The 12,565-nt window shown below is 39.2% G+C and overlaps 2 protein-coding genes across 2 annotated transcripts in view; both read right to left on the bottom strand.

Moving 5' to 3' along the window:
- Nucleotides 1-2,919, bottom strand: part of LOC133534859 (SCY1-like protein 2) — a 170,240-nt gene extending 167,321 nt beyond the window's left edge. Inside the window, exon 1 of the mRNA XM_061874182.1 lies at nt 2,187-2,919. The gene's annotated coding sequence lies outside the window, so the exon portion shown is untranslated. The remainder of the gene's footprint in view (nt 1-2,186) is intronic.
- Nucleotides 2,339-11,151, bottom strand: LOC133529512 (uncharacterized). Its single transcript, XM_061867237.1, has 3 exons — nt 8,454-11,151; nt 7,425-7,607; nt 2,339-2,454 (listed from the first exon to the last, which is right to left on the bottom strand). The coding sequence occupies exons 1-3, from the start codon at nt 11,149-11,151 to the stop codon at nt 2,339-2,341; spliced, it is 2,997 nt and encodes a 998-aa protein (XP_061723221.1).
- Nucleotides 11,152-12,565: the final 1,414 nt, after the last annotated feature.

The raw sequence follows: 12,565 nt of genomic DNA, 5'->3' as shown, positions 1-12,565 counted from the left end.
ACTGAAAACGGATAAAACATTTTTCTTAATTCATTCTGAATTAAAAATGCAGCCGGTACAAACTATAAATTGTATGGTTTAAAAAAATTAAAACCGCGCTATTTGTTTGCACAAATATGTATTAGAAACATAAAAATATGTACTGATGCTTGTAGTTCTTACTTACTTACTGCTGTGGCGCAGCGACCCGAAGTGGATCTTGGCCTCCGACACCAAAGACCGGAAGATATATATTCTTATTCACCGATGAAATGGCCTTACTTAATATACCTAGGTACCTATTGTTTTATCAAACTATCTTCGTGGTCTTTTTGGAGGAGTATCATACAATCTCAGATAAGTAATCCTACCATTCCTACCACGTGAAAATAAAATAAAAGCATAGCTACTTATAATTCAATTCAGATAGTTATTTACGATACAAGTGCGAAAATAGGAAATTCGTAACGAGTAGCAATAAATTAAAACACGACCGAAGGGAGTGTTTTAAATCGACACGAGTTGCGAATTACCTATTCGCACATGTATCGTACAACGTTTTACAGTACATATGACCCTTTAAATGTTCGACATAGTTACATACGAGTAATGTGCTAATTTACGCACTAGTGCGGATAAGTAGCACCATATGAACTGTAATAGTACATTATTGCACAGGACCGGAAAGGGCAACTCGCGGATGAGTTTCGAATTTGTGTATGGCCGACAATGTAGACGGATCCACGAATTGCTGTTCCTGCCGAGGCATATATAATGCTTTTCTCCAAACATGCGAGGAAATCAGGTAAAATAATCATAATTTAAACATCAACCAGCACTCAAATCGAACCTTCACATCAAAAACGTCAAAAACAATTTCCCTCGTTAATTCTTTTTTAAAGGTTAAAGGCTCAACTATTCTGCCATTCAGTACTATTCAATATTCGCTCATTCAATATAATTGTGCAATATAAGCTGTATTTGCACGCATGAGATCCTTAAAAAAATATAAAAGGTCTTTGATTTTATTAAGCAGTATTCGCACGATCATACACGACGGGTTACACGACTCTATCCTAATAGCTTGAAATGGTGCTGACCGAGTCGTGTAGACGCGGCCCGCGGCTATATTCATTGGCTGTATGAATTTTTCTTAGTGGATACATGTTTTTAAAAAGTAAAAAACAATACAGTAATAACTTTCCCGTTCGCTAAAACACGACAATAATGGTTTGATTTTTTTTTAATTTGATTTTGACCATAACGAAGAACTTCCCGTACTATTTTTGCTACAATAAGGGGAACATTTCCAAGCATATTGGAGAAAAATCATTTTTATGACATCGGAGAAACGTTAAAAAAACAAGCCCCATATGCTAATAATAAAAGTGAATGTTGGTAATTTGATGTAATTTTATAGAGATCAGTAAGGGGTACGCATTTTTCCAGAGCGACTTAATAACAAATATAGATAGAACATGCATCATTAACATTATCATAGTAACATGATAATATTAAAGGCAAAAAACGAATGCTGGCAGATATAATATATTGTGTGTTTTTTTCAGTGAATAATAATCATTACCTACTGTTGACTTTGATGACAATGATGACGTAATTAATATTTATCGCAAAATTATATATTTTTATCTATTTTGTTCTCAACTGTATAAAATTTCAAATTGAATTCGCAGTGCAATTTCATTTTATCACAGTCTACCGTGTAAGAATTAGACCTCGATAACTAACGATACTTGTTAAAGAAATCATTATAATATATCCACCGGATAATAAAAAAAATATCATTCCAATAGACTACATAACCCACTCAATACCTTGCAGTCATCCCATGTCCTTCAAAGTGCTGACACAAAAATGTCTACAATCTGGTTTATAAATTAATCACCGTTATTTGTGAGGCCCCTCAGTAAGAGACTACGTAGCCGGGAGCCCTATTAGCGCTGGCATAAAAACGTGTCGCACTGTGGCTAAACGGCGGACGAGATAAAATGGCGGTTGTGGGCCAGCCCGGGATCACGCTGCCTAAACGAAAAGTAAAAGTGAGCGTATCTCGCTCGATACCGCCCTACCTGTTGCGACGTCACCGCGCCCGCCTCACGCCGAGCTCAAACTTTTACGCTCTTCGTCTGCGCCCTCGCGGCGTGCCGACGGAGTACGCGCCACATATCTAAACTCCGACCACTCACCTGAACTGCCAGCCTGGGACGCGTCTCCTGGGGCACCCGATAATTTTTTAACAACTTTTGAAAAAGTTGAAAACAGTTTGAGGCTTGTTCTGTTACTGTTGGGTGAAACTACATTGCGGTTCGTCCGCACGGTCGCGAGCGAACTGTCGGGGCTAGGAGCGTGCGCCCGCGAAGCGACCCAGAGAAACAGTGAAGGTACTCGACGCTGCCTCACTCAGACCTTTCCCCCCGCCACCCACCCCGATTTCGTCCTCCACCATCACCTTGCCTAAAATCACCCCATCATAGCTTATTATAAACATACTGAGCGAACACTTACATTACTATTTACTTACTTACCTACATCTTTCGCAAAATAAAACAAAACCGATATTAATTAAAATAATGAATCTATTAAAATTATTGACAATGATATTTTAGTTTGGTTACGAGTGGCTACTGAGAGAACGCCTGGTAATCATTAACATGTATTGTGATATTAAATTTTAGGTCAGCGTTTCAAGGTCGAGTCGTCCTTCATTCAGATTTGATAATGATCTCGCCCGGGCGAAAATAAGTTTGGACTTTAAAAAATTAGATCTGTTGTTCTAAAACTAAATTTATTGCGTCAGATAGAGAATTGTGACGAGATCCACTTACGAGGGGTGTCTGAAAAGTTCTAAGCCTAAGGTATTTGAGGATATGCGTTTATGATACTGGCCACTTGAAAGGCCATTTAAAAACAAATAATTAAAAAAAAAACACATTTGAGATATTAGACGGAAAAGTAGGTACTTCATGTGTGAATTACCAACGAATATTACGAAAATCGAGCACCGTGCTGTAATTAAGTTACTTACAAAAAGTGACAAATCACCGCAGTGTATTTTTGAGGAAATGGCTATAATTTACGGTGATACTGGGCCTTCTTATGCCACGGTCAAAAATTTGAGTCGCTTATTTAAACTCGGACGGGAAGACGACCCCCGCTCAGGGCGGCCAATATCGGTAGTGACCGGAGAAAATATAGCAAAAGTCAAAATGCTGGTATTAGAAGATAGAAGAATTAAAGTTTGGTAAATAGCTGAGGTCTTAGGTATTAGTAAAGAAAGAGTCGGAGAAATTTTACATGAACATTTGTACATGAGTAAAGTCAATGCTCGTTGGGTACCGAAAATGCTGACGGCCTTCGATAAAGAACGTCGTGTTTAAACTTCAAGGGCGTTTTTAGAACTGTGCGAAGATGATTTAGATGAAGTTTGTTCCCGAATAGTAAATGTTGATGAAAGTATGATAAGCAGTGTAAGCACTTCAAGCATTTACATTTTAAAAAGTGACATTTGATGAAGTGGAACTGCTGATGATGATCAGAATGGAACGCTTTAACGATGCATAGTACACGTTTGGCGATTTGTCTTCTTCGCTGTGTTTGTTAAGCAAATTAGATTTTTAAGACAATTTTTTGTCAAGTTCGAGTTCTGACGATGGAGTCCATGAGGAATTGAGGGAACTTCTCAAATGTTAAAGGCATGTATATATATATATAGTGATCTTAGTATGTTCATCAACAAATCAAGTATTTACATTTGTAAAAGTGAGATTTGATGAAGTGGAACTGCTGATGATGAACAGAACGGAACTCTTCAACGATGGTTGAAGAGTTCCGTTCCATTTACGGTCGCTTGGGTCACTCTTAAAACCCTTGTTTTCTGGTACTTATTTAAAATAACCGAACATACATTTTGATGGCTGTTATCTTGAACTAATAATACTACGGACGGGACGTAGTTTTGGTAATACACAACGAGGATTCCATCATCCACCAATTTCCTTGACTTACGCGCGACACGCACACATTGACAGCTATCATCCACCAACCTGCCGTCAGTCGGATCGAGACGTCATTGGAGTGAATTGTAGAAAGAAAAAAATATAATATGCAGGCATGCATGGTTAAAATTATTCCAATCGGAAGAAAAAAAGAGACGGAGTAACTGTCCATAGGCAAGTTAATAGTTTATTACGTTATCGCACATAAAATCACGATATTTAATATCAAAACAGGAGTGTGATCAGTAAGTTTAATAGGGTAAATTCCCGAAAATTTGGGTAACGATGCCCTTCTTATTAAATCATTATGTATATAGACACTAATTAGGTAAATGGCTAAATTATTGTTTGTGCATTTCAAAAAAGGTGGTTAAGGTAAGTTCCCGCGAATAAGGAGATTAAAGATGCTTTAATGACTAATATTGACTATGTTTGCATTTATTTGTGTCTGCGTTTGCATTTATACTTATAAACTTAATCTTAATTGTGAATTGATGTACCTACTTAATAAGCAAAAAATGCTTATACGTAGAACCACTACAATATTTTGCTATTGTATAAGTAACGGTTGATCCATTACCAGGCATTAAACTATTATATAAATAAGTACAATGTAGTTCAGCGATTGTCATTTCTATAAATCCTTAAAAAGTTACGACATTACCCCATTCTCTACTTTTAGACCACCCAAGAAGAAGGTTGTATGTGCTGATGTGGTTTTTATGTATAGTACGGTCAAATTAACTCAAATTTCACTAAAGTCAGGAACTAATTCTAAGGACTAATAAAATCACTACGGATTGTTTTGTATGGGCTAAAAATCGAATTTTATACAATCGTTACTAAATTCACCCCCCCGGAAAGGGGTGAAATCGGCTGAAAATAATGTAATGGTTATAACTAAGAAGAGAAAAAAGGTGTACTCGGTGTAATTTGGCGTACGTTTTACAACACTTATATCTAAATTCGCACGTGTTATTTATGTTAATTTAAGCTACGGAACAGGTAAAAAAAAAAAACAACATTAAAAAAAATCTATTTTGGCCATTGCGGGTCTGGGGAAAGTAATGTACTCGGTGCAAATTGAGTAAATAATTAGAAAAAATATCTAAATCCAATGTCAAATTCGCACCATGGTGCGACACCCGGAAAGTAGTTTTTCATGTTTTACTGTCGTTGTACTTCGGGGGAAATTTTAATACTATTGGAAATTGATGCAATCATATTCATTTGATTTTGTTTACATTCGCACCCCATAAAAAATTGGCATTTTTATACGGAACATGCAGTTTTGTAATCAAGTACCAAAAACGTAGAGCAATAAATACACAGAAGCGACAAGCGCGTGATTAGTGGCAAGAGAAGGAACGCGCGTAGATGCACCGACGAAGCACGGCTCTTGAGGCACGAGTAGTGGCATGTACTGCAGAAATAGTAGGGTTTCTGAGTATGCAGACAGACAGTCAACAAATTAAATACAGGTACGCTCAATGTTTGTTAAATTCGAAAAATCGCGTTTTTCCATATACTTACGAAAACGTTAGACTACTTAGTTCACTCAATGATTGTTTAAAACAATAGTTCCGTTTTAATGCCAGAAGAAAGATTTGTGCTCGTTGCCCGTCAAAAGTGTCAAACAAACTGTCTCGGAACAATCGCTGCGCGTAGGGTTTGAGATCCGGATATCCGAAATATCCGGATATCGGGTCATAAGATCCGGATATTACGGATCCGTTAAATATGGTTATTGACCTATAACCGGAACAATTTTCTAATGAAATTTATGAATAATTTCATACCATTTTGTCATTTAAATATAGTATTTTCATATATTTAATCAATTCAAATACTAACAGCACATCAATTTTGATAGGTACATCATGTCACACAGTAACTTTATACAATGAATGCGAATGTTGCTTAATGCAAACATATCATTGGATATCTTGATGACTTGGGGCTATAGGCTCAAAACAAAAGCAACCTGAAGGCCAAGGCTAGGATAGTAGAGTAGGAAGGAGAGAAAATTGGTCTGATAATCAACCACTAGAATATCTCCAAATGAATAGGGCTAAGATGGTCGGCTCTTTATCATTTGTCATGAAGGGCATAGTGACAAGTGATAAAAAAGAACCATGCTGCCACCGCAGATCGAAAAGAAAAGACCTACCTAAAGTAATCGGGAAGAGGAGATAGATGTTCGAATCCAAAATGGCCTAAGATGCTCAGCAGCGCTTCGTCGAGTTCTAGTGTCCAAGCTGATCAGTAGACTGTCCATGATTCAAGTCTATAAGACAATAATTAGATTTTGATGAATGACATCGGTAAGTATTACACTTGGACTCTGAATCAGAAAAAAAATAACAAGTTCTTAGTGAAGAAGACAAAATTCTGGCGGAATATTCTGGGACCTATCAGAGATGAAGATAGAGAAGATGAAAGCGTAGGAAAAATAGGGAGCTAGAGTAGCCCTAAAACGCCCTCGGAGTACTCCACGCTAGTTGGAACTAGCGTGGAGTGGTGCAGAATAGAGCAGAGTGACGTTGTTCTTGTATCAAAGGCCAAGATTCTTTTTGGGTCACTGATCCAGTGAAGTAAGTAAGTATTGCTTTCATAGTTAGTGTTAAAACTACACTTTAAAACCCAAAAATTTATTAAAAGAAACAGCGAGAGAACAATTTTGCTTAATCACTAACGTCAAATCTGATTTTTTCTCATCCACCCTCATTTGAGTTTTATTAATAAAAACGGGTAAGTCAGTAAATGTTGCTAGTTGAATGAATGGAACCAGATTTGAATATTTTTTCATTAAACATGCCGCGGCCCAAGGACTATATGGGTCCTTTAAACCGTGGAAAACATAAACATCTGAACTTTAACTTAAATAGAGTGAGAATATACATAAACAAGCCTATAAACTATCACTTAACTAAGGCTCTGAAGCAGCTAGAGGCAGAGGGCACAGTTTAGTAACTGGTCTCTTAAACACACGATCCTTAAATTGTAGGGAGACTACACGCGTTACGCCGTCTGCTCCCGGGTGCTTCGCCACAATTCGTCCCAAAAGCCATTTACCTGGAGGTAAACGATCGTCTTTCACTAAGACAACTGTACCAACATTTATGTCGGGGTGATTCTGGGACCATTTGTATCGATGTTGTAACATAGTAAGGTACTCAGATTGCCAACGTCGCCATAGACTTTGTACCATACGTTGCACCTTTTGCCATCGGTTTAAATAGTCAGGTCGAGTATCCACGAAACTTTCTTCAGGGATAGTAAGCGGTGCCTCGCCTATCAAAAAATGACCAGGAGTCAAAGGAAGTTCATCAACAGTAGAACTAATCAACGTTAGAGGCCTAGAGTTGACACAAGCCTCGACTTGTGTGGTCAGAGTGCAAAACTCTTCGAATGTTAAGCCGGACTCACCTACGACGCGTTTCAAATGTCCTTTTACAGACTTAACTCCTGCCTCCCACAATCCTCCAAAGTGAGGAGCGCCAGGGGGAATAAAATGCCATGTTGTGCTGTCATTAGCCAACAGTTGGGCAATTTCTTCAATAACAGTTGATTTGTTGTTTTTGAACGCGAGGTCTAATTCTTTGGACGCGCCTACGAAATTAGTCCCACAATCACTCCAGATTTCTTTACAATGCCCACGTCGAGCAGTAAAACGTTTGAAGGCTGCTAAAAACGCAGCACTGGATAGTGAACTGACCAGCTCAAGGTGAATAGCCTTTGTAACCATACACAAAAATACACTTATGTACGCTTTACAAGTTTTGGTGCATCTACCAGAGTACAGTTTCAGCGTGAATGGACCACAAAAGTCAACGCCGCTGGTCAAAAACGGACGTGATGGATTGACTCTGCACTGTGGTAAATTGCCCATCAACGGAGTCATTGGTTGTGCAGCTTGGGTAAAACAAGGTTTACATAATCTTAAAATCTTTTTTACCAAGGTTTTCGCTCTTAGAATCCAATATTTTTGGTGAACAAGATTTAATGTTAATGAATTTCTACCATGCAATGTTCTCAAATGAGCGTCAATTACAATCAACTTTGCTAAGTTACATTTGTAATGTAAAATTATAGGAGACTTCATATCATGTGGTATTTGAGCATTTACAAGACGTCCACCGACTCGAATAATTTTCTCATTATCTAGGATCGGATTTAAAGAGTGAATGTTACTATTTTTTGGGATAGGTTTGCTCTGTGATAGCAATCCTATTTCACTTTCAAAGTAAACAGACTGTGATATTCGAATACAGGTTTTTAATGCATTTTTAATTTCAGCAGTAGTGAGGTATGTTGGTTTTGGGTTATCGTTCCTTTTTAGAACCTTTTCTTTACATAGTCGAAGAAATCGAAAGCAATAGGCTGTTACACGTATGAGTTTAAGTAGACTAGAGTATCTATTGAGGTACGTGGCACATTCATTGACTTCAGAGGTACATAAGTAACTAACTTTTGCTTTCGGTTTTGCTTCGAGTGTGGTTTCAGGTATAGTGAAATTAGGGTAACAAATCTCAACAGACTCGCGAAGGAAGGCTGGACCTTCCCACCATAGTTGTGACTGCATCAGCTCGTCAGGGCTGATACCGCGTGAGGCACAGTCCGCGGGGTTGTCCGCAGACTTAATATGATGCCATTGACTACTATTCGTAACATTTAAGATTTCGGTAGTGCGATTACCAACGAATGGCTTCCAAGTATTTGGAGTTTTACGCAACCAAGCCAAAACTATTGTGGAATCTGTCCAAACAAACACACGATTATCATCAATATTTAGACTAGATTTCACATTTGGTATCAATTTAGACAATAGGACCGCCCCACAAAGTTCAAGACGTGGCAATGAGACCTGTTTCACGGGAGCGACCTTTGTTTTGGCTGCGACCAGGCTTACTTTTATCTCATTGTCCGTGATGACTCTGATGTAAATAACCGCAGCGTAGGCGGCGCAAGAGGCGTCAGAAAAGCCGTGCAATTCAATTTTTACATTATTTGTAATCCCTAACCAACGTGGAAGCTGAATGGCCTGCATGTGTTCGAAGTTAGTCAGGTAAGTCTGCCATTCAGTTTTCAGGTCTTCGGGAAGTTCAGAGTCCCAGTCTAGGCCGGCCAGCCACAACTTCTGCATAAACATTTTTAATACAACCACGCAAGGTGCTAGCCAACCCAGAGGGTCAAACGTTTTTGCTATCGCAGATAGCACACTTCGTTTTGTGACAACGTCGTTGTCATGAGGTAAGTTAACTACCAGTTCAAATATGTCACTTTGTGGTTTCCAAGCTATGCCTAGAGCTTTCACCGAATCATCCATTTTAATATTCACTGAACTTTGTAATGCTTTTTGCGAATCGGGAATCTCGCTTAAAACTTTTTCACTATTAGACGACCACTTATGTAGAAGAAAACCACCACGTTTAAATAGTTCAGTTAAGCGACATTGAAGCCGTTGAGTGTCTTCTTCGGTAGATGAGCCCGTCATTAAATCGTCCATATAGAGATCAGTTTTGAGAAGTTCAGCTTCAGGAAAATCTCCACGTTCATCCTCTGCAAGTTGATGAAGTGTCCTTATGGCAAGATATGGAGCACAAGAACTGCCATATGTAACGGTAAGTAACCGATATTCTCTAATCGGCTCTTCCGATGACTCACGCCACAGGATTCTTTGGTAATCAGTGTCTTGTTTTGAGATAAGTATCTGTCGGTACATTTGTTGTATATCGGCTACTAGACAGTACTTATGTTGTCTCCACCGTGTTACTAAATCTCGTATATCTTGTTGCAGCGGTGGGCCGATGAGTAGCTCATCGTTAAGTGAGTTTCCATCTGCAGGTTTAGCACTTCCGTCAAAAACTACGCGCAGTTTTGTGGTGAGGCTCGAGGCACGAAGAACAGCATGATGTGGTAGGTAATAAGCTTTATTCTTCTTTTCTGTCTCAGGGACGACCTCCATGTGACCGAGTGACTCATATTGGTTCATGAACTTGCAGTATTCTTCGTGAAACTCGGGTCGGCGCTTAAACTTATTTTCCATCTGATGTAAGCGCTTTAAAGCAAGTTGTCTGGAGTTGCCTAAATTTGGAGCGTCTTCGTCCTTGAAGGGTAGGCGAACCTCGTATCGACCGTCAGTGTTTCGAGTGTGAGTTTTCTTAAAATGCTCTTCACACTGCATCTCAGGCTGTGACAGAGGCTTCGCGTTTGGTGAATATTCATCGATCTCCCAAAACTGACGTAGTAACTGATCAACTTCGACTTGTGTATGCATAACAATAACGTTGTGTGACTGATGGCCCGACGGCGCAACCTCGCCGCATACCAGCCAGCCCAATCGTGAGTTCAAAGCGACCAGAGACTCATTATGTTTTACTACTCCACCAAGAATAATATGTGCGTATACAACGGCACCTAAGAGCACGTCGACAGATCCTGGCTTGTGAAAGTGTGGATCCGCAAGGTCTGAAATCTCAGAAGAAGGCCAGGTATCAGATGGGAGCTCTTGTGATGGTAATCTCGAATTTATTCGTCTAAGGACGTACGCCTTAGCTGTAATTATGTGTGATGGATTTCTAATGGCATGAAAGTTCAACTCAACTTGTGATTTGGTTGTCATTGGTACAGGAGATATGCCAGTGATTTTTCCGTTGACTGAAGTGCGCTCGAGATTAAGCAGTTGAGCTGTCGCTTCAGTAACAAAGTTGGACTGCGAGCACGGATCAATCAGTGCTCTCAAGACTATCGTGTCGCCGTTCCTTGCCTTAACTGCAATTCGCGCGGTTGCCAAAATAACTTCTTCACTGTCGCTGTCAACCTCAGCCTTGTAAACTACGGTTGATGTGGTTTGGCTTGATTCAGGTGTACTGGGTGTTGCTGTATCGTTTTCAGGCACTGATGTGGTCTTGTTAGGGTTTGTGAAGTGCAACAGAGTGTGATGTCGTCGACTACATTTTCTACAGGTGGTGCTCTGCCTACACGCATTAACGGAGTGACCCTTTACAAGGCAATTAAAACAAATGCCATTCTTCTTAATAAAATCCTGACGTTGAGGAACATCTAATGCGGCGAACTCTTTACAATGACAAATATAGTGGTTTTGTGAGCAATAAGTGCATTCGCTGTTTACTTCTGTGACAAATGACTTCATATTTGTGGGTTTTTGGGTTGTGGAATATTGGGTTAGTATCGTTTCGTCTAAAAAGCAGCTGGTCTATGTAGCATCTGGTCTAAAAAGCAGCTCGTCTATATTGCATCTGGTCTAAAAAGCAGGTGGTCTAAAAATCAAATCGTCTAAATAACAGCTCGTCTATGTAGCATCTGGTCTAAAAAGCAGCTCGTCTACGTAGCATGTTGTCTAAAAAACAGCTCGTCTATGTAGCATCTGGTCTAAAAAGCAGCTCGTCTATGTAGCAACTGGTCTAAATAGCCACTGTTCTAAAAGTACCTCCTCCTGCTCAGCCTATATACCTACGTCCCACTGCTGGGCAAGTGGGCACAGGCCTCCTCTCATGCATGAGAGGGTTTGGGCAATAGTCCCCACGCTTGCCCAGAGCGGATTGGGGACTTCACATACACCTTTGAATTTCTTCGCAGAAGTATGCAGGTTTCCTCACGATGTTTTCCTTCACCGAAAAGCAACTGGTAAGTATCAATGATATTTCGTACATAAGCTCCGAAAAGTTAGAAACTAGGTTTGAACCCGAGGCCTCCGGATTGAAAGTCTAGCGTACTACTGCCACGCCACTAGTGCTCGACAAAAAGTACATTTTATAATTACTAAGTGTTTTAAAACGCTGATGATGTAATTAGCAAGCAGTCTTAAAGTAACCAAGTCCACTCTGTATCCAATAAATCAATCTGTTTGCAATTCATATTGAAACTCCTTTACATCGGAAACATACTGGCCACTTTAGACTACATACTGATTCCGTATTTGATTAGATTAATGACAACTACATTCTATTATGTGCTGTTTTCCTGCGATAATGCAATATTATTTTATGGTTATGTGAAATAGTTAACATAAATTATGAATCCCGGACCGAGTAGTGGAGAGCATACACAGCAGGAACTGGTATTTATAGAGAGCCAGAGAGGAGGTAAATCGCTATTACATGACGGCTATAGATACAATTTGAATAAAACTAATAAAGACAGCACTACACTATGGCGTTGCGTAAACCGTGCCGACTGTAGTGCATCTATAAAATTAGGCCCGCAGCGAAACAATGTGAGGACACCCCCAACTCCACATTCCTGCCGAAGAAACAAATTTAGAAATGAAGTAGATTTGATAATTGATTCCTGTAAAAAAGAAGTATGTAAGAATTATGCCCCCGTTAAACAGATTTTTGAAGAACAAATAACTAAATTGAATTTACATGAAAAGTCAAAAAGAAAAATAATAGAAATGGATATGTATGTGTCGAAAAAAGATACACTAAATAGAAAACGAAGAAAATTTCTAAATTTACAAAAAACCAACCCCCTAAATTTAAATGACGTCGAAGTACCTGAAATTTTGGCCACAGACTTTTTGGTATGGTGTGATGGAGACAATA

Source organism: Cydia pomonella, chromosome 1, assembly GCF_033807575.1.
Source record: "Cydia pomonella isolate Wapato2018A chromosome 1, ilCydPomo1, whole genome shotgun sequence".
Classification (NCBI taxonomy): domain Eukaryota; kingdom Metazoa; phylum Arthropoda; class Insecta; order Lepidoptera; family Tortricidae; genus Cydia; species Cydia pomonella.
This window is presented reverse-complemented; position numbering and strand designations above follow the sequence as displayed.